This window comes from Alosa sapidissima, chromosome 7 (assembly GCF_018492685.1).
Source record: "Alosa sapidissima isolate fAloSap1 chromosome 7, fAloSap1.pri, whole genome shotgun sequence".
NCBI lineage: Eukaryota > Metazoa > Chordata > Actinopteri > Clupeiformes > Clupeidae > Alosa > Alosa sapidissima.
In genome coordinates, this window is record NC_055963.1 from 25,569,860 (window position 1) to 25,595,352 (window position 25,493).

The 25,493-nt window shown below is 42.2% G+C and overlaps 1 protein-coding gene and 1 long non-coding RNA gene across 2 annotated transcripts; one reads left to right on the forward strand and one right to left on the reverse strand.

The window, feature by feature from the left end:
• Positions 1–4,231: 4,231 nt before the first annotated feature.
• LOC121713756 lies at positions 4,232–5,424 on the reverse strand. The gene is made up of 3 exons (XR_006032937.1): positions 5,309–5,424; positions 4,779–4,843; positions 4,232–4,470 (listed from the first exon to the last, which is right to left on the reverse strand). It is a non-coding gene; the product is annotated as an uncharacterized LOC121713756 (long non-coding RNA).
• An 18,063-nt stretch (positions 5,425–23,487) lies between these two features.
• On the forward strand, positions 23,488–25,184 carry zgc:101663 (alpha-1,3-mannosyl-glycoprotein 4-beta-N-acetylglucosaminyltransferase C). The gene is given in 4 exon segments (XM_042097931.1): positions 23,488–23,512; positions 23,721–23,943; positions 23,945–24,276; positions 24,279–25,184. Coding segments are annotated over 4 exon segments (1,137 nt in total). The 3' UTR covers positions 24,836–25,184.
• The last annotated feature ends 309 nt before the right edge of the window (positions 25,185–25,493 follow it).

A 25,493-nucleotide genomic window follows, 5' to 3' on the forward strand; every position in this document is an offset into this window, starting at 1 on the left:
AAGGCTACTGCTCGCATAAAGAATGTGCTATGACATTTAGTGTAATAATGAGAGAAAAAATAGAGCCAAAATTTGAAATTTACTTTGAGGGTCACATATTTCATTCTGGAGAAAAACTTAAAGCTCGTCCGTTTAGGGAGCCAGAAAGAAAAAAGCTTGCTGCTGCAATGCAAAACATTCCAGCTTATAAATTATATAATAACCTTTTGGCAGAGGCAAATATGAAATCACTGGCGGCACAAAATAGGAGTGGAATAGGAACAGACTCTTCAATTTTAAGGAAAATTAAATCAGAACAACATTTACAAAGTTACATGGATATAGATTAAATTAAATCCCTGCAGCTTCTAAAAGATAAAATGGAGGTAGATGACATGTCCAATGAAAAGATTAAAGGGTTCATTCAAAGCATTAAACTTTATCCATTTAGGGTCATCTGTTTTACTGAAGGTGGCATAAGACTCTGGCACGAGATAACAGAGTCGTCCCCAGCATTCTGGGATGCCACAGGGAGCATGATTAACTCAGAAATAAATAAAAAGCGCATTTTATATTACGAAATAACCATTAGTTCGTCATCAACTCCTCATGCGTCTGCTCTAATTGCCTTTATGATAACAGATGACCATACGCAGAGTTCAGCAGAACAACTTTTAAACACAGTTAGACATTTTGAGATGAAGTTGTTTGGCTGTAATAATACACCGATTCAAATCAATAGCGACAGGTCACTGGTACTTTTGCAAGCTGCTATGAATGTATTTAATAAGGACACAATGTCAACATATTTAAACCGCTGCTGGCACATTCTTAACGGAACCCAAAAGGAAATTGATTTAGATTTTTGCGTAATACGGTCTTGTAAAAGTCATTTAATGCGTCAAGAGATCTGCAAAAAGCAATATAATGGGAAAGACAAAAGATATAGGATTGGTATATATATGTTTAGTCTTTTAATAAATGCTAAATCGCTTGCAGAAGCAAAAAACTTGCTTGATATCTGTATGGTCTTGGAGAGCAGAGTGTACTCAGACGTGGTAGAGAAAAGTACAGCCAATTTAGAGGATAAAGTTAAGAGCTTAGGGTCTGAAGATTTTGAGGGAAAAGATGACAGCCTATCAGGGGACATTTTTGAGATAGTCACACATCAATCCCCATGTCTTCGTTATTTTAATCAAATACGCAACGAAGCGCGGAAACAGCCGACCTCTATAAAAAGCACAGAAAAAAACCCTGACTTTGGCCCTATGTTACTCGAGAAATGATTTAATAATTTTCTACCGGTAATTCCAATTTGGTCATATATGGTTCAGGTTCATTTATCAAAGATGGAAAGGTTCCACAATAAAAATCTAGATAAAACCACTTCGATTTCAGAAGTCACATTTAAAAATACTAAAACATTGTTTTTGAATAACAAAAAACTTAGAACTGATGAATGCATCCAGGAACTATATAAATTATATAAAGCACGTGAGAGAAACTTCTGCGAGAAAATTAAACTGAAAAGGATGAAAAGATTAAGAGACATACAGGAACCCGAGGAATCATGGAACAAGAAAAAAAGCGTACCCAAGCACCTTCAGAATACATTTCAAAAACCCCCAAAAGAGAGCACAAAGTTATTCAGCATTAATAAAAATAGTAGGCAACCGGGGGGTATGCCAGAAATAGCTAAAGGTAGTGGGAGCACACCAATACTGCAATTCTTTAAACAAACAAGAGCCGTGAAGCAGTGTCAAAAAAGACCTTCCTCCGCCTATAAAAAGAAACGTAGCCCTGACTTTCAAGTTTCACAGAAAGCAATTGAAGACCAGTGTTTCCCCTACAATGTATTTAACAGCGGCGCAGCGCCGCCGCTGGATTTTCAGCGCCGCTGCAACATAATATCACGAGATTCACTTAACACACTGTAAAAGCACAACGGCCAACGTCATCTCGAAATTGTTTTCTGAAAGTCTTGAGTAAGTTATGTGCATCAAATCTGCACTTAGCCTCTCATTATTCAGGACATATATGCGGCATGATGTGTCAGGTGATTACAAGCCCAAAGACAAGTCTGCAGCCCATATGGCTAGCCTACGTTCTGAACAGGTTACATTGTTTAGCTATCCGACTGATGGGGTCTTGCTCCGCCACAGTGTAGCCTATGGTGTCATCGTTCACTTGTAGGTTACACAATAAATAGCCTACTTATAGGCCTGGTGACAATAAAAAATGATATTAGTTATATTTCATCACGAAGCTGTTTGTATGCCGTGAATTCGCTTGTAGCCTATGCCATATGTTAAGCTTGAGCAATTCCTCTGATCCAAAGCCTGCTTTGACACATTGACACTAATGTGAAACATGCATCCTCCTCTCCTAGCCTACATCAAATAAAAGAAACCAATTCATGATTACCGAAATGAATTTAACATGGGGGAAAAAAAGTTTGTTGCGATTTAGCCTACTGTTGTGATGCGGTTCTTTCTGCTGATTGGATTTACCCCCGTGTCGTCAACTCTGAGAACTCTTGCTCCGGCTGACAATTTTATCCAGAGAGCTGATTTCCCAAAGATGAGCCTCCATCAACATTCAACGACAAATTATTAAAACGTAAGTAATGCAATAGAGTAAACCAATGTGCTACAAGGTGTATGGTCTTAACGTTAATTGTAGCCTAGACTTGTAACGTTAGCGTAGGGCTATATGTAATGTTTGCATGGGAAAGCTAGGCGAACACAGTCTAGGCCTGTTTAAACTGTCTGATAGTTAAAGGAAATATGAGCATATGTTGGCATATACGTATAGCCTAAATTCTGTCCACTTAGCTATAATAGGCTATCACAAACAGACCTTTTCTACGTTTACGGCATTAGACATATAGGAGCCTACATTCTCTTATCAGAAAGACGTGTTCTCATAACTTCAGCGTTCTCTTGACGGTGAGACGAACGGTCGCACTTCAATCAAGTAGCCTAGGTCTTTTTCGAGTTAATTGTGAGTGAGTTGTATGGTAACTGTGGGAGTGATGTAGAAGAAAAGTGAGTATTTACTTTTTTATACGTGGGTTTGTTGTTTTGGGACTGAGAAATAGACTACAAGGAGAGCATCTGGCTACGTGCATGCGTGTCAGCATTAATGCACCCCCCCCCCCACAATTCAATTCAATTACCAAAGAGCCTTAGAGATGTTCTTTGAAAAGCCCAGAAAAATTAAGTGCTCGCAGATTGGGTGTGGTCTTTGCCATTAAGACAAATTTAAATAAATTGTAAATAATCTTTTTCTGGGTTGTGCCATTTCATTTTTCTTCTATCATTTTTAACCAATAATGTAAAAGAAAGCTGAAAATGCCCCCCCCCCCCCCCCCCCGCCAAGTAATAGCACCGCTGCTGGAAAAATTTCTAGGGGAAACACTGAAGACATCTCTTTATGTGAACATTATGAACTTGAAAGCCAAGTTACTAAAAATGAAGCTGTAGTGTTAATTAAAACATTTGTAGATAAATACCTGCAGGCAAACTTTTTAGCCAATGATTTGCTGTATGCTCACTGCTTGTCATTATTTAATTGTAGGGTTGGGTATCATTTGGGTTTTATCCGATACCGGTGCTAAATCGATACTTTTAAAACGGTGCCGAAGCGGTGCCTGAACCGGTACTTTGTTTTTAAAATGTTTTAAATTAAAATGGTCTAAAGCATGAATTGCTTTTTTTATTATTGATAAGACAAATTTGAACATTAAATTGAACCGTTATATTCAATTTACAATATCTCATTGCTCCTACGAATAATACATTTAAAACTTGCCATGCATGCACACACATCGTGAGCTTAGAATTATAAGGTTCTATCTTCGTTTAGGGTAGTTCTGAGATATTGAGCATCAAAGTTTTTACACCCCAGCTGGCAAAACTGTTATAGCTCAACAAGACCATCACCCTACAGGTACTTTGAGGATAGAAAATCAAAATCCTGGCACATTTAGAAATGGGATTTTTTAAAATGGCCCAAATGGAGATAGAACCTTATAATTCTGAGAGCTCTGATTCACTTCGGAATTATAAGGTTCTATCTCCACTTTTACAAATAAAACCCTACATTTCAAAGAATAAATGCATATAACCATTGATTTGAATCAATTTATACATTTGTAATACAAGCACACAGCTTGTAGTATATAATATAATGTATCATAGTATAGTATACATCAAAGCCAAGCAAGTTTGTAAGAAAATAAAAAAAAATTTTTTTTCAAAGTTCAAAGTACATGGAAATTTAAAATTACAGCTGAACAAAACCCCCACCCCCTCTCGGAAACATTTTAAAAACTGGTCATTTATTTCATTAAACTATGACACTTTTTTATTATTTATTATTCTGTATGTCTGTTTTGTTATGTATCTGTCTCTGCTGCCCTGGCCCTGGGTGTCTCTGCTACTGTCCCTCTCGCTGCTGCTCTGGGAGTCTCTGCCTCTCCTGACATGGCTGCACAAAGTAATAAAGCTGAGCATCACAATAGCATTTACAGGAAAGTAACTAATGATGAGACATACATTTTGCAGAATACTATCATCTATACCAGGACAATCTGCATGGCTTAACTGGTACTGGACCCACTGAGGCACTGTCCAGGACTACTACCATCATTTTCCTTACAAAGACTGTACAGGATAAACAGTCAAATAGGCCTATTGATTAAGTACTTCTTAGTGTACACACTGACAGTGGCATATTTGCCTACATCTGTGTAGTGTCTGAAAGCATAAATTCCACCCATCTATAGAAGTACCCACCACTAGATACTCTCCTCTTTGCCGCTCCCACTCCCTTTGGAGGACTTCCACCACTATCATCATTTCTGTAACAAAAAAAACAATTTAATTATCATCCTGATATAAATGGGGCAACTTTTATCAATATCCAATAATCTAGCAATCTTAAAAAGCTAGTTAACTTGCATTTATGGAAGGGGAGTAAGTTAGAAATTGGCATTATGTTAGGCTGCAGTCATTAAGACACCAATAATCTAGCTAGTTTAAAAAGCTAGCAGCTAGCTAGCTTGCATTTATGGAAGGGGAGTAAAGTTAGAAATTGGCGTTATGTTAGCTAAGCTGCAGTTGCCCATCTACAAGGATACAAGGATGTTTATTTGTCACATACAGAGATTTACAGGTGCAAAACTGTAAGCGAGCTGTTGGTGAGCTATCAAGCTAATGTTCGCTAATGCTAAGCTAGCTAGCTAGCTACCGTGGCAAACAAGCTGGTTTACATTAGCTAGCTGTAAATTAAGTATTATATACCAGCTCTATGTGCTTCAACTTACCGATCTCTTCTAGTGGTGTCTGTACATTTAAGTCTTTTGGTCGCCATCGCCGGCTTCAGATGTCCAGGGCAGGCTAATGTCCAGCCCTTAGCTCTGTGTCCAGGCTACAGAGCTAAGAGGTGGAATTTGATTGGTCCGTCTGTGTTCATTCAGGGTTTTAATTGGATATTGAATCTACTGGAGATAGAACCTTATAATCCCAACTCGGTTTATGTTTTGTGAGATGGAACCTTTTTATTTTATTAATAACTAACTAAAATTTTATTTTTTATACAAAAATAACATCACACAGGCATTAATAAACACCTAATGGATCAGATTATGTCAAAAACTCAATTTCGACCAAAAGTGGAGATAGAACCTTATAATTCTAAGCTCACGACATGGTAGGCTAAAGCTCTGCTTTCAAGTTTACCCAGTGTGGGCGTTTTGCCATAAGGTATGTTAAAACCGCTTGCCATAAAACTGTCATGGACAACGGCATTTGCAAGCAAGCTAATCTACAGGGACTCTACTTTCCAGTTAATTCAGTGTGTTCCCAATGCTTCAAGAAGTTTCATGTCTTCCCCCATAACACGCAATAGTTTTGAACATGTTAGGCTATGTCGGTGTTGAAGTGTTTAGATTCCCAATGCTAGCCTAGCAGGCATTTTAACAGCAACTATGGATATGTGCTAACACCAGTCAGCTGAGTTTAATTAGCGATAACGTACGGAGATGGTTTCGTAGCCTCTTTAACAGCTCAGTGACATCAGGTATGTAACCTACATATTTATGTTTTTGCCAGCTAACTTTTAACATGATCTTCATATTCATTGCTATATGGGCCTCATGCACATGAAAGATTAATATCATGCCATTATGTTGTTTAGAATACACTTTGAAATAAAGTTTTCACCTTACAACTTTGCTGATAACATTTTAAATAAATGCCAGTTAGCGCAACCAGTAGGCTACTTTCTGTGCAGCCGCACACACACACTCAGGCATGCCAAACAAGCATACACAAAAGTTTCAAGAGTAGGGGATGGAGTAAAATATGGAGACAAATTGAAGTGTGATTTATTTTCGCGGAACGGATGTACAGGACTGAGCGGCGGTCATATTTTGTACCGCTATGCGGTACATCTAGTTTTTGTTACGATTAGGATCGGATTTTCTGCCCTAAAAGTAGTTGGGCTGCAAAAACTGTAAGTCTCACAGATGCCAAGAAATAAGGAAATAAGCCCACTTTTTCTTCGTTTATGTTGGGGAGGGGAAATTAGCTGACAGAGAATGTCTAATAAGTAGGTGGGCTCTGCTACAGAACTAAAGAGCAACGTCTTGCACAATAATTTGCACTAGTCATAATGACGTTTGAGATATCTTCACCTTTCATTCTGCCTAGTCAAAACTGAATTAAAGATATCTGCAATTGCCATTTAAGATGTGTGACGAGTTGAATGTTGTTTTCAATGACGTGATGACGGATATCTGTAATTATGACCGCCGCGCAGCGAAGCTATAGGTTTAGTCAGATTCTTTTTTTTTTTTTCTTTTTCGCATGCCCAAATTTCCGTCAATGATTCCCGGGACACTGAAAGACCGGGGTACACGAACTCACACAGTAGACATATGTATGCTCCTACGAATAATACATTTAAAACTTGCCATGCATGCACACACATCGTGAGCTTAGAATTATAAGGTTCTATCTTCGTTTAGGGTAGTTCTGAGATATTGAGCATCAAAGTTTTTACACCCCAGCTGGCAAAACTGTTATAGCTCAACAAGACCATCACCCTACAGGTACTTTGAGGATAGAAAATCAAAATCCTGGCACATTTAGAAATGGGATTTTTTAAAATGGCCCAAATGGAGATAGAACCTTATAATTCTGAGAGCTCTGATTCACTTCGGAATTATAAGGTTCTATCTCCACTTTTACAAATAAAACCCTACATTTCAAAGAATAAATGCATATAACCATTGATTTGAATCAATTTATACATTTGTAATACAAGCACACAGCTTGTAGTATATAATATAATGTATAATAGTATAGTATACAGAAAAAAATATATATTTTTTTTCAAAGTTCAAAGTACATGGAAATTTAAAATTACAGCTGAACAAAACCCCCACCCCCTCTCGGAAACATTTTAAAAACTGGTCATTTATTTCATTAAACTATGACACTTTTTTATTATTTATTATTCTGTATGTCTGTTTTGTTATGTATCTGTCTCTGCTGCCCTGGCCCTGGGTGTCTCTGCTACTGTCCCTCTCGCTGCTGCTCTGGGAGTCTCTGCCTCTCCTGGCATGGCTGCACAAAGTAATAAAGCTGAGCATCACAATAGTATTTACAGGAAAGTAACTAATGATGAGACATACATTTTGCAGAATACTATCATCTATACCAGGACAATCTGCATGGCTTAACTGGTACTGGACCCACTGAGGCACTGTCCAGGACTACTACCATCATTTTCCTTACAAAGACTGTACAGGATAAACAGTCAAATAGGCCTATTGATTAAGTACTTCTTAGTGTACACACTGACAGTGGCATATTTGCCTACATCTGTGTAGTGTCTGAAAACATCTGTGCAACTCGAGCATCACTGCCCATCTAACCTGCAAAAACATAACCCCAGCAGTAGCCAAGAGAAGCTAAAGATTCTTTATTATTACATGATCCAATATTATAATAATGTGTCAGTTTATTATTTTGTTTTATGACACTGATAACATCGTTTTGTATTTTACAAACAAAGGCACAGTAAATACAACATAAATTCCACCCATCTATAGAAGTACCCACCACTAGATACTCTCCTCTTTGCCGCTCCCACTCCCTTTGGAGGACTTCCACCACTATCATCATTTCTGTAACAAAAAAACAATTTAATTATCATCCTGATATAAATGGGGCAACTTTTATCAATATCCAATAATCTAGCAATCTTAAAAAGCTAGTTAACTTGCATTTATGGAAGGGGAGTAAGTTAGAAATTGGCATTATGTTAGGCTGCAGTCATTAAGACACCAATAATCTAGCTAGTTTAAAAAGCTAGCAGCTAGCTAGCTTGCATTTATGGAAGGGGAGTAAAGTTAGAAATTGGCGTTATGTTAGCTAAGCTGCAGTTGCCCATCTACAAGGATACAAGGATGTTTATTTGTCACATACAGAGATTTACAGGTGCAAAACTGTAAGCGAGCTGTTGGTGAGCTATCAAGCTAATTCTAACATTTGCTAGCAAGCTAATGTTCGCTAATGCTAAGCTAGCTAGCTAGCTACCGTGGCAAACAAGCTGGTTTACATTAGCTAGCTGTAAATTAAGTATAATATATACCAGCTCTATGTGCTTCAATTTACCGATCTCTTCTAGCGGTGTCTGTACATTTAAGTCTTTTGGTCGCCATCGCCGGCTTCAGATGTCCAGGGCAGGCTAATGTCCAGCCCTTAGCTCTGTGTCCAGGCTACAGAGCGAAGAGGTGGAATTTGATTGGTCCGTCTGTGTTCATTCAGGGTTTTGATTGGATATTGAATCTACTGGAGATAGAACCTTATAATCCCAACTCGGTTTATGTTTTGTGAGATGGAACCTTTTTATTTTATTAATAACTAACTAAAAATTTATTTTTTATACAAAAATAACATCACACAGGCATTAATAAACACCTAATGGATCAGATTATGTCAAAAACTCAATTTCGACCAAAAGTGGAGATAGAACCTTATAATTCTAAGCTCACGACATGGTAGGCTAAAGCTCTGCTTTCAAGTTTACCCAGTGTGGGCGTTTTGCCATAAGGTATGTTAAAACCGCTTGCCATAAAACTGTCATGGACAACGGCATTTGCAAGCAAGCTAATCTACAGGGACTCTACTTTCCAGTTATTTCAGTGTGTTCCCAATTCTTCAAGAAGTTTCATGTCTTCCCCCATAACACGCAATAGTTTTGAACATGTTAGGCTATGTCGGTGTTGAAGTGTTTAGATTCCCAATGATAGCCTAGCAGGCATTTTAACAGCAACTATGGATATGCGCTAACACCAGTCAGCTGAGTTTAATTAGCGATAACGTACGGAGATGGTTTCGTAGCCTCTTTAACAGCTCAGTGACATCAGGTATGTAACCTACATATTTATGTTTTTGCCAGCTAACTTTTAACATGATCTTCATATTCATTGCTATATGGGCCTCATGCACATGAAAGATTAATATCATGCCATTATGTTGTTTAGAACACACTTTGAAATAAAGTTTTCACCTTACAACTTTGCTGATAACATTTTAAATAAATGCCTGTTAGCGCATTAGCAAGGATATTGTGTAACATAGGCCTACTGTTGATGTTGTTTCATAGCCTTTTGCTTGTGTGTAGTTAGGCCCACTGCTAGATTTTGAAAGGAGCTCTCGTGATATCGCTTTAAAGTAAGCTACTTGGGCTCACGCAAGCTGTCAAACACTGTCCATCCACTCGCCTAGTGCACCCCTCTGGTTTATACATCCAGTGTTTGTGTCGGGTAACTGTATCTGGATGAGTTGCTATCAGAGCAAGATGTTAGAGATGGCGCATGACATGCAGTGATGCCTATTAAAAAAAAAAAAAAACGCTATTTAAGCACCGAAATGAGGCACCGAAATCCACGTTGTTATTCGATGCAGTTACTACCGTTTGCGTCGGCACCGGTGCCATATTAGAACCGTGTTTCGGTGCCCAACCCTATTTAATTGTATCAGGTGTGCAGAAAATGAGAGAAGTAACCACACAAACAAAATTCTATTCTCATTACCTTTAGATATTTCAGAAGAGGCAATAAAACACTTTTTAACTAATCAAGCTTTAAATAAAAAAAATAGAAATGAAACAGACAATTGCAAATCATGGACAGAATAGAGAGAGAATACTGTGTCAGAAACTTTGCTGATTCATTTGCCACAGTCACTTCTCATATTAGCAGATAACCCCAAAAGCCTCCCATTACATCTTACACTCGACACAGTTTTTGGCATTTACAAGTATTCACTGGCATCCCTTTTGGTATCTCTCTCAGAAAAACCTTTTATACAGTTGTTAAGTTTTGATTGTGTTTCAGACAAACAAACAGAAATTGCCAACTTAATACAACTTAATCCCGTATTCTTTTTAGTTGAATACTGTGTGGAGACCACTGAACAGATTAATATATGCTGTTTATATGAGGAACAACACATATATGTAATAAACAGTGTAGTAATCATGAACCATTTGAAATTCAAGAATGGATTCCTCAAGGAGATGTCAACTTGCCTCCAAATATGACAGAGAAGTAGTGAATGGCTAGATGATAAAATAATAGACATTTATATGAAAATGCTCCAAGCAAAACTGACAACAAATTACATTGTAATGGTCCCATCGACATTTATAAGTCAGTGTTTAAAAAGTGTATTTTGCCCTGACATCAATGTATTACCAAAAATATATAAGCCTGAAAATAATTGGTGGCGCTACCACACAGTAGTGATTCCAGTAAATTTAACAACATGCATTGGACTATTATGATTTTGGAGCTGATGGAACAACACCCCCAAAATAATGAAATAACTGTAACAGCAAAAGTCTTTGACTCAATCAAAACATTTGATTATGAAATGATAAAAATAATGCCAACATTGCAGAGATACCTATTGTTACAGTATCTAGCGATCCATGGGAAGCTGGTGAATCTTGTATTTAGATATAAATTTTATCATAAATGCCCAACATTTATAAAACAGTCTGATAGCATAAACTGTGGAGTGTATGTTTGTTTTTTTGTTAAATCTTTCCTTTTTCAAACAAATTTAAACAAATTTTGCAGTAGCAATATGCGGAGGATTTTAGAGTATGAATTAAGTCACCAGGTGATACTGTAATATTTTTCCTGGATATATTGGGGTTTGTATTTATTTATTTATTTATTTATTGATTGATTGATTGATGAATATGTATTATTGTAATTATAATATATAACTTATACTTATTCATAATATGTATTGGAGAAGTGTGCAATATTTGATGTCTGACAATGTGCAATATCCAAACTGTGGCAATTTGCAATATGTATGTGTCTGTGTGTGTGTGTGATAATTGTGTGTGTTGTGTTTAATTGTGACATTGTGTGAATATTGCAGTGTTTTGCACTGGCTCCTGCTGAGGTCCTTGTGAAATGACACCCCTGCTGTCACTAAGGTAATGTATGTGCATGTGTATGTATGTGTATTTATTTATTTATTATTGTCCTTATTTATGTTATGTCCTTGTGAAGTTTGTCTGTCATTGTTTATCATTGTTTATTTGTCCAAGAAAAAGTTTGCATCCCCTTACTTTGAACAGTAGTAGGAGGTTATAAAGGGATACATTATAGAACATTCCATGAAGGGGCATGGAAACTTTAGCATGTATAATTGTCATTTATGTACTTTTTTACTGTCTTTTATTACTTTCTATTTATATATGTGTTTTACTAACCTTGTCCTCTGTCTTGTCCTGTCATACTAACATCCCACTTGTGGCCTGTACCTTGACGTGGTGAGTGGGCTTTCAACTAAACAGGCCTGTTTTCCTGAACACTCATCTGTTTTTCTCTTTTAATCTTTCAGTCCTATACAGTGCAACCAGAAAGTTTTCAGACCCTTTCAAGTTTTACACATTTTCTTATGCTCATCTTCAATTTTTTTTCTCTCATAAATCTACACACAATAAAAAAAAATCAGGTGTTTTAAGTGTTTGTAAATGTATAATATGTATAAAAATGTGTATAAAATATTGTCAGACACCAAACAGGACGAGGACCACAAAAGCGTCACGTTCAAAAGTTTATTTAAGGGTTGGGGGTTAAGGGGGTTTCAGGGGTTCCGGGGGGGGTACAGGAGTTCCAAGAGTCTGCGTGTGTGTGTTCCCCCAGTAGCCGAACAGCGATGGCAGGAGCTGGATGATCCGGGAAGTCCTGGGGGAAACACCCACACAACAGCAATTGAAACGAAGCAGCAGTACAGTCAAGGACTAGGCGGTATTCGTAGAAGAGGGACGGAAGGCAGGTCAAGATTACCGGGGCTGGAGAACACAGAAGTAGTCGAGCAGGTCCGGGATCACAGGCAAAGAGTCAGAGGCGTTTTCCAAAACAGGCAGGTAACTGGTGCTGGTTGCAGACGATCTGACAAGTGTGGACTGAAAAGCAAGGCTTTATATACAGGGCATGATGAGTGGTGAATGCAGTGCAGCTGGTAGGTAACGAGGGTGAGGCAGAGCAGAGCAGGAACAGGTGGAGGTCATCAGACTTCAATCAGCGTGTGTTACCAGGCAGAGAGAGAGCTCATGACAGAACCCCCCCCCTAAGGGACGGCCCCAGAAGTCCCCAAGAGTGACACCACGTCGGGAGGGCGGAGGGGAGCCGGTGGAGGGCTAGAATTCCTCCGAGTGGTCCGAGCGAACATCCTCATCCTCGGAGGGAGCTGGAGGGTCGTGGACAGAAGACGGGACAGGTACCGAGACAGGGTCAGGCACAGGACAGGAAGCCGGGCGGGCAGGACGGTTAGGGACCCCTCTGGGGCGGCCCCTACGGATTGCAGGTTGATCAGGATGCAGACGGTGGAAGTCGGCGATGAGTGTCCGGTCCACAATCCGACTGGCTGGCACCCAGGTTCTCTCCTCAGGTCCATAGCCCTCCCAGTCGACGAGATACTGGAGGCCCCTACCTCGCCGTCTGGACCGAAGCAGGCGTCGAACGGTGTACACCAGCCCACCGTCAACGAGGCGAGGAGGAGGAGGAGGAAGCGGCACGGGGACCAGCGGGCTTTCATGCGTCGGCTTGACTTTCGAAACATGGAAAGTAGGGTGCACCCTCATGGAGGTTGGCAACTGGAGCCGGACTGCGGTTGGGCTGATGACCCTCTGGATAGGGAACGGGCCGAGGAATCGAGGTGCCAGTTTACGCGATTCCACCCGCAGTGGGAGATCCTTGGCTGACAGCCACACCTTCTGGTCAACACGGTAGGCGGGTGCCGGCGATCTTCGGCGGTTAGCCCCAGTGGCATAGCTGACAGCTGACTTGAGTAGCGTGGCACGAGCTTGTGACCAGGTACGACGGCAACGGCGGGCATAGGCGAGGGCAGACGGGCAGGACACATCTCCTTCCTGGCTGGGGAACAGGGGGGGCTGGTAGCCATACACACACTGGAAAGGTGACATACCAGTGGCAGAGCAGGTGAGGGAGTTGTGAGCATACTCTATCCACATCAGTTGTTGTGCCCAAGCCTGGGGTTTGCGAGAAACCATGCACCGCAGCGCCTTCTCCAGCTCCTGGTTTGCCCGCTCGGATTGACCATTGGACTGGGGGTGGAACCCAGAGGTGAGACTCACTGTGGCCCCTAGAAGACGGCAGAACTCCTTCCAGAATGTAGAGGTGAATTGCGGGCCTCGGTCAGAGACAACATCCCTGGGCAGCCCGTGTAGACGGAAGACATGATCAAGAACAGCCTGGGCAGTCTCTCTGGCAGATGGCAGTTTAGGGAGGGGAATGAAGTGTGCCATCTTGCTGAACCGGTCAACCACAGTGAGAATGACAGTCATCCCACCTGATGGTGGGAGGCCAGTTACAAAGTCCAAGGAGACGTGGGACCAGGGTCGTGTGGGCACAGGCAAGGGCTGGAGTAAACCAGCGGGGGGCCGAGTGGAGGACTTGTTCTGATTGCAGGTGGGGCAGGCACGGACGAATTCTCGGACATCCCTTCTCAAAGAAGACCACCAGAAGCGCTGGGCAAGGAGATGGCAGGTGCGGGCGGAGCCCGGGTGGCAGGCAAGGCGGGAGTTGTGTCCCCACTGTATGACCTGGGACCTCAAATTCTCTGGGACGAAGAGACGACCGTCTGGGCATGCACTGGGACTGGGATGGTCACGGAGGGCCTCTTGAATTTCCTCCTCGATATCCCAGGTCAGGGCAGCTACGACGCAGGGATCGGGCAGAATTGATGCAGGTTCCTGGGAAGGGGCGTCATCCTTATGAAACTGACGGGAGAGAGCGTCCGGCTTGGTGTTCCGAGAACCTGGGCGGTATGACAGGGTGAAGTTGAATCTGGTGAAAAACAAGGCCCAGCGGGACTGTCTGGGGTTAAGACGTTTGGCATTACGGATGTATTCGAGGTTTTTGTGATCGGTCCAGACCAGGAACGGAACTGTGGACCCCTCCAGCCAGTGACGCCACTCCTCCAGGGCAAGCTTGACAGCCAACAGCTCACGGTTTCCAACATCATAATTGCGCTCTGCAGGTGAAAGCCGGCGAGAGAAAAATACACAGGGGTGCAACTTGTTGTCCTCCTCTGCCCGTTGAGAGAGTATGGCCCCGACTCCCACGTCTGAGGCATCCACCTCGACAACGAACTGCCGGTCTGAATCCGGCATCTGGAGGATGGGGGCAGTGGTGAACCGGGCCTTGAGGGTATGAAAGGCTGTGTTGGCCTCTGGGGTCCAGAAAAAGGGGTGTTTGATGCTGGTCAGAGCTGTGAGGGGAGCGGCGACGGAGCTGTAGTTCCGGATGAATTTCCGGTAGAAATTGGCAAAACCGAGGAATTGCTGCAACTTCTTCCTATTCCCCGGAACTGGCCAGGAGGTAACTGCCGAGACCTTTGCGGGGTCCATCTGGATATTGCCTTCAGCGACGATGTATCCCAGGAACGACACAGTCTGAGCATGGAACTCGCATTTCTCCGCTTTGACATAGAGAGAGTTCTCCAGGAGCCGTCGAAGAACCAGCTGGACATGACGGGTGTGTTCGGACAGAGTTCTGGAGAAAATTAAGATGTCGTCCAGGTACACGAAGACGAATTTATTCAGCATGTCCCGCAGCACATCATTCACCAGCGCCTGGAATACCGCTGGGGCGTTGGTGAGGCCAAATGGCATTACCAGGTACTCATAATGGCCGGTGTGGGTGTTGAATGCAGTCTTCCACTCGTCACCCTCCCTTACTCGCACTAGGTGGTAAGCATTTCTAAGGTCCAGTTTGGTGAAAATAGTGGATCCCTGGAGCAACTCAAAAGCAGAGGTGAGTAAAGGCAGAGGGTACCGGTTCTTCACTGTGACATCATTCAGACCTCGATAATCAATGCAGGGGCGAAGAGAACCATCTTTCTTTCCCACAAAGAAGAACCCGGCACCAGCAGGAGAGGAAGACGGGCGGATGAGTCCAGCTGCCAGGGAGTCCCTGATGTAATCCTCCATAGTTTTTCTTTCAGGAGGGGATAGTGAGTAGAGGTGACCTTTGGGTGGAGCAGTCCCAGGGAGGAGATCAATGGCACAGTCGTACGGACGGTGTGGGGGCAGAGATGTGGCTTTGGTCTTGTTGAACACCTCTCGGAGGCCATGGTAACATTCAGGGACATTAGAAATGTCGGGGGCAGTGCTGGGGGGTACTGAGCCGGGGGGCAGCGAGGCAGCACGCAAACAGGTCAGGTGGCAGGCATTTCCCCACTCTTTCACAGTTCCGGAGGCCCAATCGAGGTGAGGATTGTGGAGACGGAGCCAAGGGTAGCCCAGGATTAGGGGTTGGCCTGGAGAGCTGAGCAGGTGGAAGCGGATGGTCTCTCGGTGGTTTCCTGACACCATCATTGAGATGGGGGCTGTGATGCTGGTAACTGTGCCAATTACGTGACCGTCCAGGGCCCGGGCTGGAACAGGAGTGGACAAGCGATGGCTTTCCAAGCCCAGCTGACGAGCAAGTCCTGTGTCAATAATGTTTGCTTCTGCGCCAGAGTCCACCAGGGCTGCCAGGGTGTGGGTGGAATCAGACAGGTGAAGACAGACTTGGATGAGGGGTTTACGGCTGATGGAGGGCTGAATGTTCATTGAGCTCATCCGGATTCCTCCTACATCTGGTGAGCTCCGGCTTTTGCTGGACAGGTGGCGACTCGATGACCATCACCACCACAGTACAGGCACAAGTTGGAGGTGATGCGTCGCTGGCGCTCTGCAGGGGTTAGGGAGGCGCGGCCGATCTCCATCGGTTCAGACTGGTCCGGCTGGCTAGATGGTGTGGCAGGTGCGGACAGAAGGGCAGTTGGGACACTCCGTGTGCTGGTGGATGGACTCTGGCGCCCTCTCTCACGACGGCGGGCCTGGATCCTGCGGTCGATGCGGACAACCAGTGCAATGGCTTCATCAAGAGTGGGGGGTTGATCATGGGAAACCAGCTCGTCCTTTATGTAGTCCGCCAGGCTGTGGAGGAAGGCATCCACCAATGCTTCCATGTTCCAGGAGCTCCGACTTGCCACAGTTCGAAAGTCAATGGAGTAATCCGCAACAGTCCTTCTGCCTTGGCGAATACTCATCAGGGTCCGAGATGCCTCGGCTGTTGTGGATTCCAAATCGAATACCTTGAGCATCTCCTCTGCGAATAGGTTGAAGGTTGCACATGCTGGGGTCTGGCACTCGAACTCCGCCGTTCCCCAGAGTCGAGCTCGGCCCGTCAGGTGAGTGATCACGTAACCGACCCTCGCCCCTTCAGTGGCAAAAGTCCTGGGTTGCAGGGTAAACTGGACACGGCAGCTCGTCAGGAACGCCCGTACCTGGGTTGGGTCGCCGCTGAACCGCTCTGGATTGCCGATCCTGGGTTCTGGGGCTCCGGCAGCCACGGCAGCAGTGGACTGGGCAGGAGACTCGGGTGCTGGGCCGGTGAGCAGGCTGGCTGGGGCTGGGCCGGTGGGAGCAGGCAGAGGAGAAAGGTTGGTGAGAAGTTGAATGATCATTGCAAGTTGTTGCTGTTGCTGCTGGAACTGCTGATGCTGTTGGTAGCCGGCTTGAAGTAGGGAGGCAATGTCAGCAGTGTTGCGGTTTACCTCTCTCTCTGTCTCTTCCAGGCGTTGCATGGCGGTGGGTGGTTCTGGTTCGTCGGTTTCCATGCTGGTTCGACCGTGCGCTGGGTCCATGTTTGGTCAGATTGTACTGTCAGACACCAAACAGGACGAGGACCACAAAAGCGTCACGTTCAAAAGTTTATTTAAGGGTTGGGGGTTAAGGGGGTTTCAGGGGTTCCGGGGGGGGGTACAGGAGTTCCAAGAGTTTGCGTGTGTGTGTTCCCCCAGTAGCCGAACAGCGATGGCAGGAGCTGGATGATCCGGGAAGTCCTGGGGGAAACACCCACACAACAGCAATTGAAACGAAGCAGCAGTACAGTCAAGGACTAGGCGGTATTCGTAGAAGAGGGACGGAAGGCAGGTCAAGATTACCGGGGCTGGAGAACACAGAAGTAGTCGAGCAGGTCCGGGATCACAGGCAAAGAGTCAGAGGCGTTTTCCAAAACAGGCAGGTAACTGGTGCTGGTTGCAGACGATCTTGACAAGTGTGGACTGAAAAGCAAGGCTTTATATACAGGGCATGATGAGTGGTGAATGCAGTGCAGCTGGTAGGTAACGAGGGTGAGGCAGAGCAGAGCAGGAACAGGTGGAGGTCATCAGACTTCAATCAGCGTGTGTTACCAGGCAGAGAGAGAGCTCATGACAAATATATAATAAATAAAAGACTGAAATATATAATTTACCTAAGTATTCAGACCCTTTGTTATGACGCTTGCAATTGAGCTCTGGTGCATCTTCATCTATCAATGGTCCTTGAGATGCTTCAACAACTTGTATGTCAAAGTGAAAACCAAGCCACAAGGTCAAGACAATTATTTGCATATGCAGGCCATTTATTTATATACTCTAAATAATACATTACTGCTGTGTAGGCTAATGTCATTATTCTGTGGCTAACAGCACAGGTAGTCGCAAAGTAGCAAAGTGACGCATGCGCGACTCACATCCGGTAGCGACTCACATCGGGGAGTGACGCCGACTGTGTCTCAAATCGTGTACTTCTGCACTTACAATACCTAATTTGAGTGCATGAGGGTGTTCACACTGACAATTCCAACGACACGAAGGGCGCTGCAAGTTCCCGGATGGTGCACTCATAACGGTCAAAAAGCTGAGTGTGCAACGCTGGACACTTTTCGCCCTTAACGGACGCCATCTTGGCCAAATAGCGGAAGGGGAGGGAGCGTTTTCAAACTTGTGGAAATAGCGGTTGACAAAGCTGAAGCAGCAGCAGTGGAAAACAGACTTTACGGAGGTACAAGCAAGTTATAACATAAACGGTTCATGTTTTGACACAGTATGACCATGTCACTGTCGAGTTGAGGACGCCAATAAAGTTATGTTAAAATGTTTGCGATCGTCATTTCCGTGAAGTGCACGGAGTTAGTGTTTGATATGAGACAATACTATTTTGTTAAAATTTGCGCACTCCGCCAGTAAGCACACAGTGCACATAGTGTACTACATGAAAGTGTACTCACGTAAGTACACCAATTGAGACAGACTCACCATCTCTGACTGTTTCAACAATGTTTTCTTCTACGCAATTCACGCGAAATTATCGTGAAGCTTCTGCACAGCGGAGCCATCGACTGGTCTGGCATATGCACTACAGCACATTTAGCCGGTTACACCTCTGTATGTACATGCAAGGTTTTTTCTTGCCGGAGTCGTTAAAGGTGTGAAAGCGGTAAGAGAAAATCCACCCGGCGGTGTTGTGTAAACGGCCTCTCAGTCTGAGGGGTTGGATGGTGTTAAAAGCACTTGAGAAATCAAAGAACATGATTCTAACAGCACTTTTCCCCTTGTCTAGGTGAGAATGTGTCCTGTGTAGGAGATATGTGATGGCATCGTTCACGCCCACTTCCTCCTGGTATGCAAACTGTAGCGGGTCTAGTGCATGGCATACCTTGGGTCTGAGTATGCACAAGAGCAGTCGCTCCATTTTCTTCATCACATGTGATGTTAGAGTGACTTTTTAGAGCGAGATTTACACTTGCATTGAACCAACTCAAGGATGGCCTTTGGGGCTGGGAGGACCTCTGTGGTCACTGATTTGAGCATGCCATCCGAGTGTTTGAAGTATCCATTTTGCAGAGGATCCAGCTGTGGATTCTGCAGAGCAAAGGCTGCCTGTGCCCAAACTCCTGTGTCCTTTTTGCAGAAGAAGCACTCTTTCTTAACCAGTGGATTTGTATGGGATCGTGTGAATGGCAATGAAGAACCAGAGGTCGGGCTCAGCGGTTTCTGTGCTTCTTCTTTTCTGTCCACGCTTTTTGCCAGTGTAGTGTCCTGTAGCTAAAGGGGACATTCCAGAATTAGAGGACATTTTGGCATTTACACTTCTTAAATAATTATTTTCTATTTTAACATTTTATGTGGAATATTTAAAAAATATAGGTCATAAACTACTAAATTATATGATTTGTCAAGCTCAGGCATCAACGGTACTTTTTCCACCTCAAATGTTTTATTTGCTGTGTACATGTAGTTATACGCAACCCTGTTACAAATACAAAATAGCATGAAAAAAGTAAGAAGTCATTTTACACTGAATAGTCATATGATTTCAGGTAAGATTGTTAATATATATTATATATGTTAATTAGACTAACTATATCACAGGCTTAATTATCTTCTGTTTGAACAGTGACATACAGTTTTTTTAATAATTCCAGTATCTATTCTCAAATATGCTCAGATACATTGTGCATATAATCATATAAGCTGTTCTAAGGACTATTGATGTAATTTTTTGTGTGATAGCAAATTTACTTACCATTATTTATCCTTATTTTAATAAAAATGTTTTTGTAACAGGGTTGCAAATTGAGTCATAACATCATAAATCTGTAGAAATCCATTAGAAATTCTGATATTAGGCCTATCTATTGCAAATAATCACAAATATCTAACCAAAATGTGTTTATTTTCAGCTGTAATTGAATCTCAACATGTATTGTAGCACACTATGCTGCAATGACGCTGTACTAACAGAAGAAAATCTGGCAATTTATTTAAAATATGTAAATAATGTTTAATTATACAAATAAATTCATTTTTATAATTTAACTCAGCATATTTAATCATAAATATATCATAGTTAACAAAAAATACCCTGATAACTATGATAATAACCATGTTACTTTAATTAGAGTAACAGGGTTGCGAATTAATGCTAATATAGCATCTACCTTATGAACAGAATCTAGCTGTAAAATTTAGCTATTTTACCAAGGTCAAGGACCAATGTGGTTATACAAATACAGAAAATAAAAATTGAAATTATTCAACATTAATCTTAAAACATGAGTAACAGGGTTGCGTGGTTAAGCTTTACGTACTCAATTATCCCAGAAAAGTTTGAAAATATATTAAAATTGGAAGAGGACACTCACCTTTTGTCTACCCATGTTTTTTGAAAATGATTGGATGATGTCATTTCTTGTTTGTAATATGACATAATATTTTAACCCTTTATCAGTCAGGCAAAAATGGTATTGGTAACAGGGTTGCGTGCACATTCGGGGACACAACTTCATGGCACAATAAATAGTATTCAAAATATGTTTGAAATTCACTCACAAAGAAATTCTTTTTTACAGATACAATAGATGCTTATCCACAAAATACTGCAAAAGATAATATATTAAAGACTTATTTTAGCTGTTCAATTTGGTTTAAAAGTTGGTCATCAGGAGCCGGGGACAGGATAAAAACCCCATTTTAAGGGGTGTTCCAGAACTAATCGGTATTTTTAATCATGTAAAGGAACCACTTTTCCCCAGCAGATTATTATGTTTTGCTTTATGACAGTTTCACTTGCAGGTTATGTAAACATTTTTGTTATTTTGGACTTGAGTATTTGAAATATCAGGGGGGGACACCAAATGTCCTCTAATTCTGGAATGTCCCAAAGCATGTGCATTGCGATATCTTGCATGAAAAATCACTGCACATGTGCATGTCTTTGTAATCATTCCCACAATAAATATTAAATGTTTTAATGAGTGATATAAAAAGTCTTTATTTTTTGAATAACAGCGGGAATATTAAATGACAACTTTTTATTACAAAGATATTGCAAGAAAATAACCACACGGGGAAATTTTTTACCTACTCATGCACTGAAGGGTTAATAGGTAAAGTGTAAGTAGCACTATTGGATTCCTTGACCCTTACAGTGTGGGTTTAGCAGTAAAAATCAACATTCCAGTTTATTCAGAAGTCGAGATATTACAATTTTAAATTTTATGGCAGCCATTTTTTAAACTTCAATATGGCTGCCAAATAGACATCTGATCAAATGCAAACATTGATTTTCTGACTCCTTATACAATAACCTTTCCAAAAATGTATAGTTTACCTAATCTCCAAAAACTTCCCACAAAGGGAAAAATCTGAATATAAGGAACCTGACTATATTGTAAGTGCAGAAGTATGCGATTTGAGACACAGTCAGAGACACACAGACACACACATGGCTATAGCTCTCTGTTTTGTTTGAACATAGTCTGTTGATGTTCAAACAAAACAGAGAGCTAGCTCCTGAGCCCTCTTAAGCTCGCATCTCGTCGGTTATTGGTTGAAACACTTTATTTTGCCTTTGAGTGGGTTGCCAACCCTTGTTGGTAGCAATTGTTTTTGTGTACAGATCTCGGAGCCTAGGCTGCCTACAGAGACGCGTTTTTTTGACGCCCTGCTTATGGGGCAGACAGCTAGCGGATCGTTAGGAATGATTAGATGAATGTGATCGTGTATGTTTGGGCCTTTTTGTGCCTGAAATCGCTGATACAACCTTTAAGAGCATTGTGCACCCAATAATGCCCTTTTGCCAGTGCTTGTTCAATATAAGGCTAATCCACTAACACAAGCCTTGTTTGTTTGAGCCACATTGATAGTACAATCTTAGCAATAATATGCACATTATTAAGTTGTTATAAGCAGTCTCCATTGCTTTGGACACGACATGTTGCTAGCTTGACATTTTGCCGTTGCAATTAAAAGTAAATTGAGCCTGGCAGCCAACTAGCTGCGTATCTGATTGAAATGCTTTTCAGTTGGCATATCATGTTCTTCGTTCAAATGTTTATTTGAAGACTAACCAATTCCATTCTACAAATGAGTAGCCTATAGAACACTGTTTTCTTGCCCATGTTCCAAATCACATTGAGTGCAGCTGTTAAAGAGCCCTCTCACCAACCTGAGATAAAGAAAAAAAAAGAAAAATAGAAAACCCGCAACCTTCTCTAGCCTTCATGATTTCCTTTAAAAGGTTATAAAGGAGATAGGCCACAAACCAGGTGGGATCTGTCTCTCTCATGCGTGCTTGATGCAGGGCATCAGCCGGCTGCCCCACCCCTGCCTAAACCAAAGCATGAATGGGCTGCCGGTGGCTGTGAGCACTGATCCATGGTATCTCTTTACTGGCCTTTGGACAGCTATATAACAATGCTAAATGTGATCACTAAATTTTAGACCCATGTGCATAAACAAATGTGTTCGATGAATAATTGACAAAAGAGGAGACTATAAGCCAGCATGAACACATGAGGACAGAAGGACAGAGTTGAGATGTTGTGTAATAATTATGAACTCATTTTTAAGGGGAAAAATGTTTAGTGATGGTTGCAATTATGTGTCACTTTACCTCAGGGAGATCTTGCAGAGATGAGATGCTACTGGGGCTCCACCATCAGGTCATGCATTGCACTTGTCGTCATAACTGGCCTATATCTTTCAGTTGGTCAGATTCCATGGAGGAAAACAGTAAGTCCAACATTTTGTCCAAGAGCGGAAGTCCGAGTTTTTTATCAGTTTGCAAATGTGTTGATTGTTGAAGCACTGACATGGTGCACTGGTGTATCCATTTAAAAGGGGTTATCAAATGAGATCTTTGGCTTTTTTTAACCTTACTGGGCAGACAGAGTATGGTACTGCAGCACTGATGTCATTATTTGTTGTTGTTGTTTTACTTGAGTATATGTTTCCTTTTTAGAGTTGGTCAGGTGGTTATTAATGGTCTTCAATTGTCCCGAATACATTTTCTATGATATGTCACTTGCCTTGCCCTTACAGTATGGGCTGACTATATGTACATGTGTGGTGTTTGTATGCATGTATGGGGTATTTGTATGGGATGCAGAGGATTTCTAGATAATATAATAGTGTCAAATTATTAATACATATGTTCAGGGTGGTGGTAAGGAAGGGTCAAGGTATTGTAACTATTCCTTTGCTGTGGACTACTTCAATAACTGCACGCATGATGGCCTTGGGCCAAAACACGTATGTTTATTGAAGACATGGTCCAATAAAGATGTATCAAAAGCTAATGCTTGAGAGTGTGGTTTTCAACTTTTTCAAACTCGCACCCTAAAAGGGAATTTGATTTTGGAGTTGAGTGCACCTGTTTCTGTGTAATTTCTTTACAGTCAGAGTGCCTAAAACATTTACTTTGATTACTATGAATGGTGATCTTTTCCATTAGATCATTCTTTCCAGATATGGCTTGACAATTCACAAACCATTTTGTTTTTTTTTTGCCTGCAGAGTATCTCACAGTTGGTCTTTCTTCAGTCAAGAGAAAGAAAGAAAACTACCTAATGGACACTCTAAATTCCATCTTCTCCCATTCTTCCAAAGAGAAGCTCTCTAAGATGGTCGTGGTGGTTCTCCTCGCTGACTTCGACCTGGCCTGGGTAGAGGAGACCAGGCAAAAGATCTCCAGTGAGTTCCATGTTCATCTGAACCAGGGCGAGCTCCTGGTCATCCACGCATCTCTACCCTCCCCTGACGGGACTGAAAAGGAACTTCAATGATGCTCCGGACCGGGTGACCTACCGCTCGAAGCAAAATGTGGACTATTCCTTCTTGGTCCACTTCAGCGCCAACATCTCGCAGTATTTCATCATGGTGGAGGACGACGTGTTCTGCGCCAAGGGTTTCCTCTCTGCCATACGCAATCACGTGCTCAAGATGGGCAGCACCCGGTGGACGACGCTGGAGTTCTCCAAGCTGGGCTACATTGGGAAGCTCTACCACTCGGAAGACCTGCCACTGCTCGCCCGCTTTCTTTTACTCTTCTACCAGGAAATGCCATGCGACTTCCTCACTTTCGGACACTGCTCATGCAGGACAAGGTCATCCGCATGCGCCCATCTTTGTTTTAGCACATGGGCAAGTTCTCATCCTTCCAGGGGGCCTATAATCACCTCAAGGATGACGAATTTATACAGGAGCCAGCCGATAACCCACCTGCAGAGGTCCTGACCAACATTGAGCCTTACAAGGACAAAACCCCCGTAAATGCCTACAGCCAAGGTTCAGACTTCTTGTGGGGATTGTCTCCCAGCCAAGGAGATTATTTTATGGTGATATTCAACACGCCTGTGCTGCTCTCACGAATCTCCATTGAGACAGGATCTGAGAAGAAGGATATTCTCTTAAATGCTGTTGTTGAGGTTGGACGTGTCGTTGAGAAGTCACACACACCATCTTCATGCTCAGACCTCCACAGCTTGGGGTCACTGAATGCGGGTCAGTTTGAAATGAGAGATATTGATCAGACTGTGAAATCCGCTGTGGCCTGTTTACAAATTCGAGTCACAGAAAATCAAAATGACTGGGTCAAGGTACAGAATATTCAGGTTTGGGAAAGAAGTTGATATGGGGACATAAAATCAATAATAATAATTATTATCATTATTATTATTATCATTATTATTATTATGTGTACACACACAATCTATTTATAAATCTCAAAAGGGGACTTTCTCAGGTCCCAGAAGCTGTTAATAAACACTAGATGGAGCCCTTGCAACTCAATCGGGGGTTGTGTGTACACAATGGGTTTAATTATATGGAAGTTCATTAACATGCAGTGCTCTGTAAAAGAAGGACAAAAATTGCAGTATATTACTGTTGTAAATGTTGGTATTTTTTCCTAGGTATTGTTTGTTACCATTCTCTTTAATAGCTCAATATTAAAGCATATTTCTAAAGTACACTATCCAATCAAGTAGTTCACTGTGCATTTTGTGAAACAACAGAAAAGGAAACAGAAAAGAAAACCGAGTTGAGTTGTTATTTCATGAAATCAGTACCGCTTTACAAAATGTGCTGATATCTGTACGAGCACTTCTGGACAAAAAAAACAAAACATAAATGGCCCCTTGACCAATTTCGATGACCAATGGCCTCAAAATCCCTCACAGCAAAGGCCTGGTCATGTTTCTAAGTGACCCAATTTTCAGAGACTACTACTCATATTACTTGTAGCATAGGGGTCATTCCGTATCAAATCAGACAAAATCCAGGAAAATG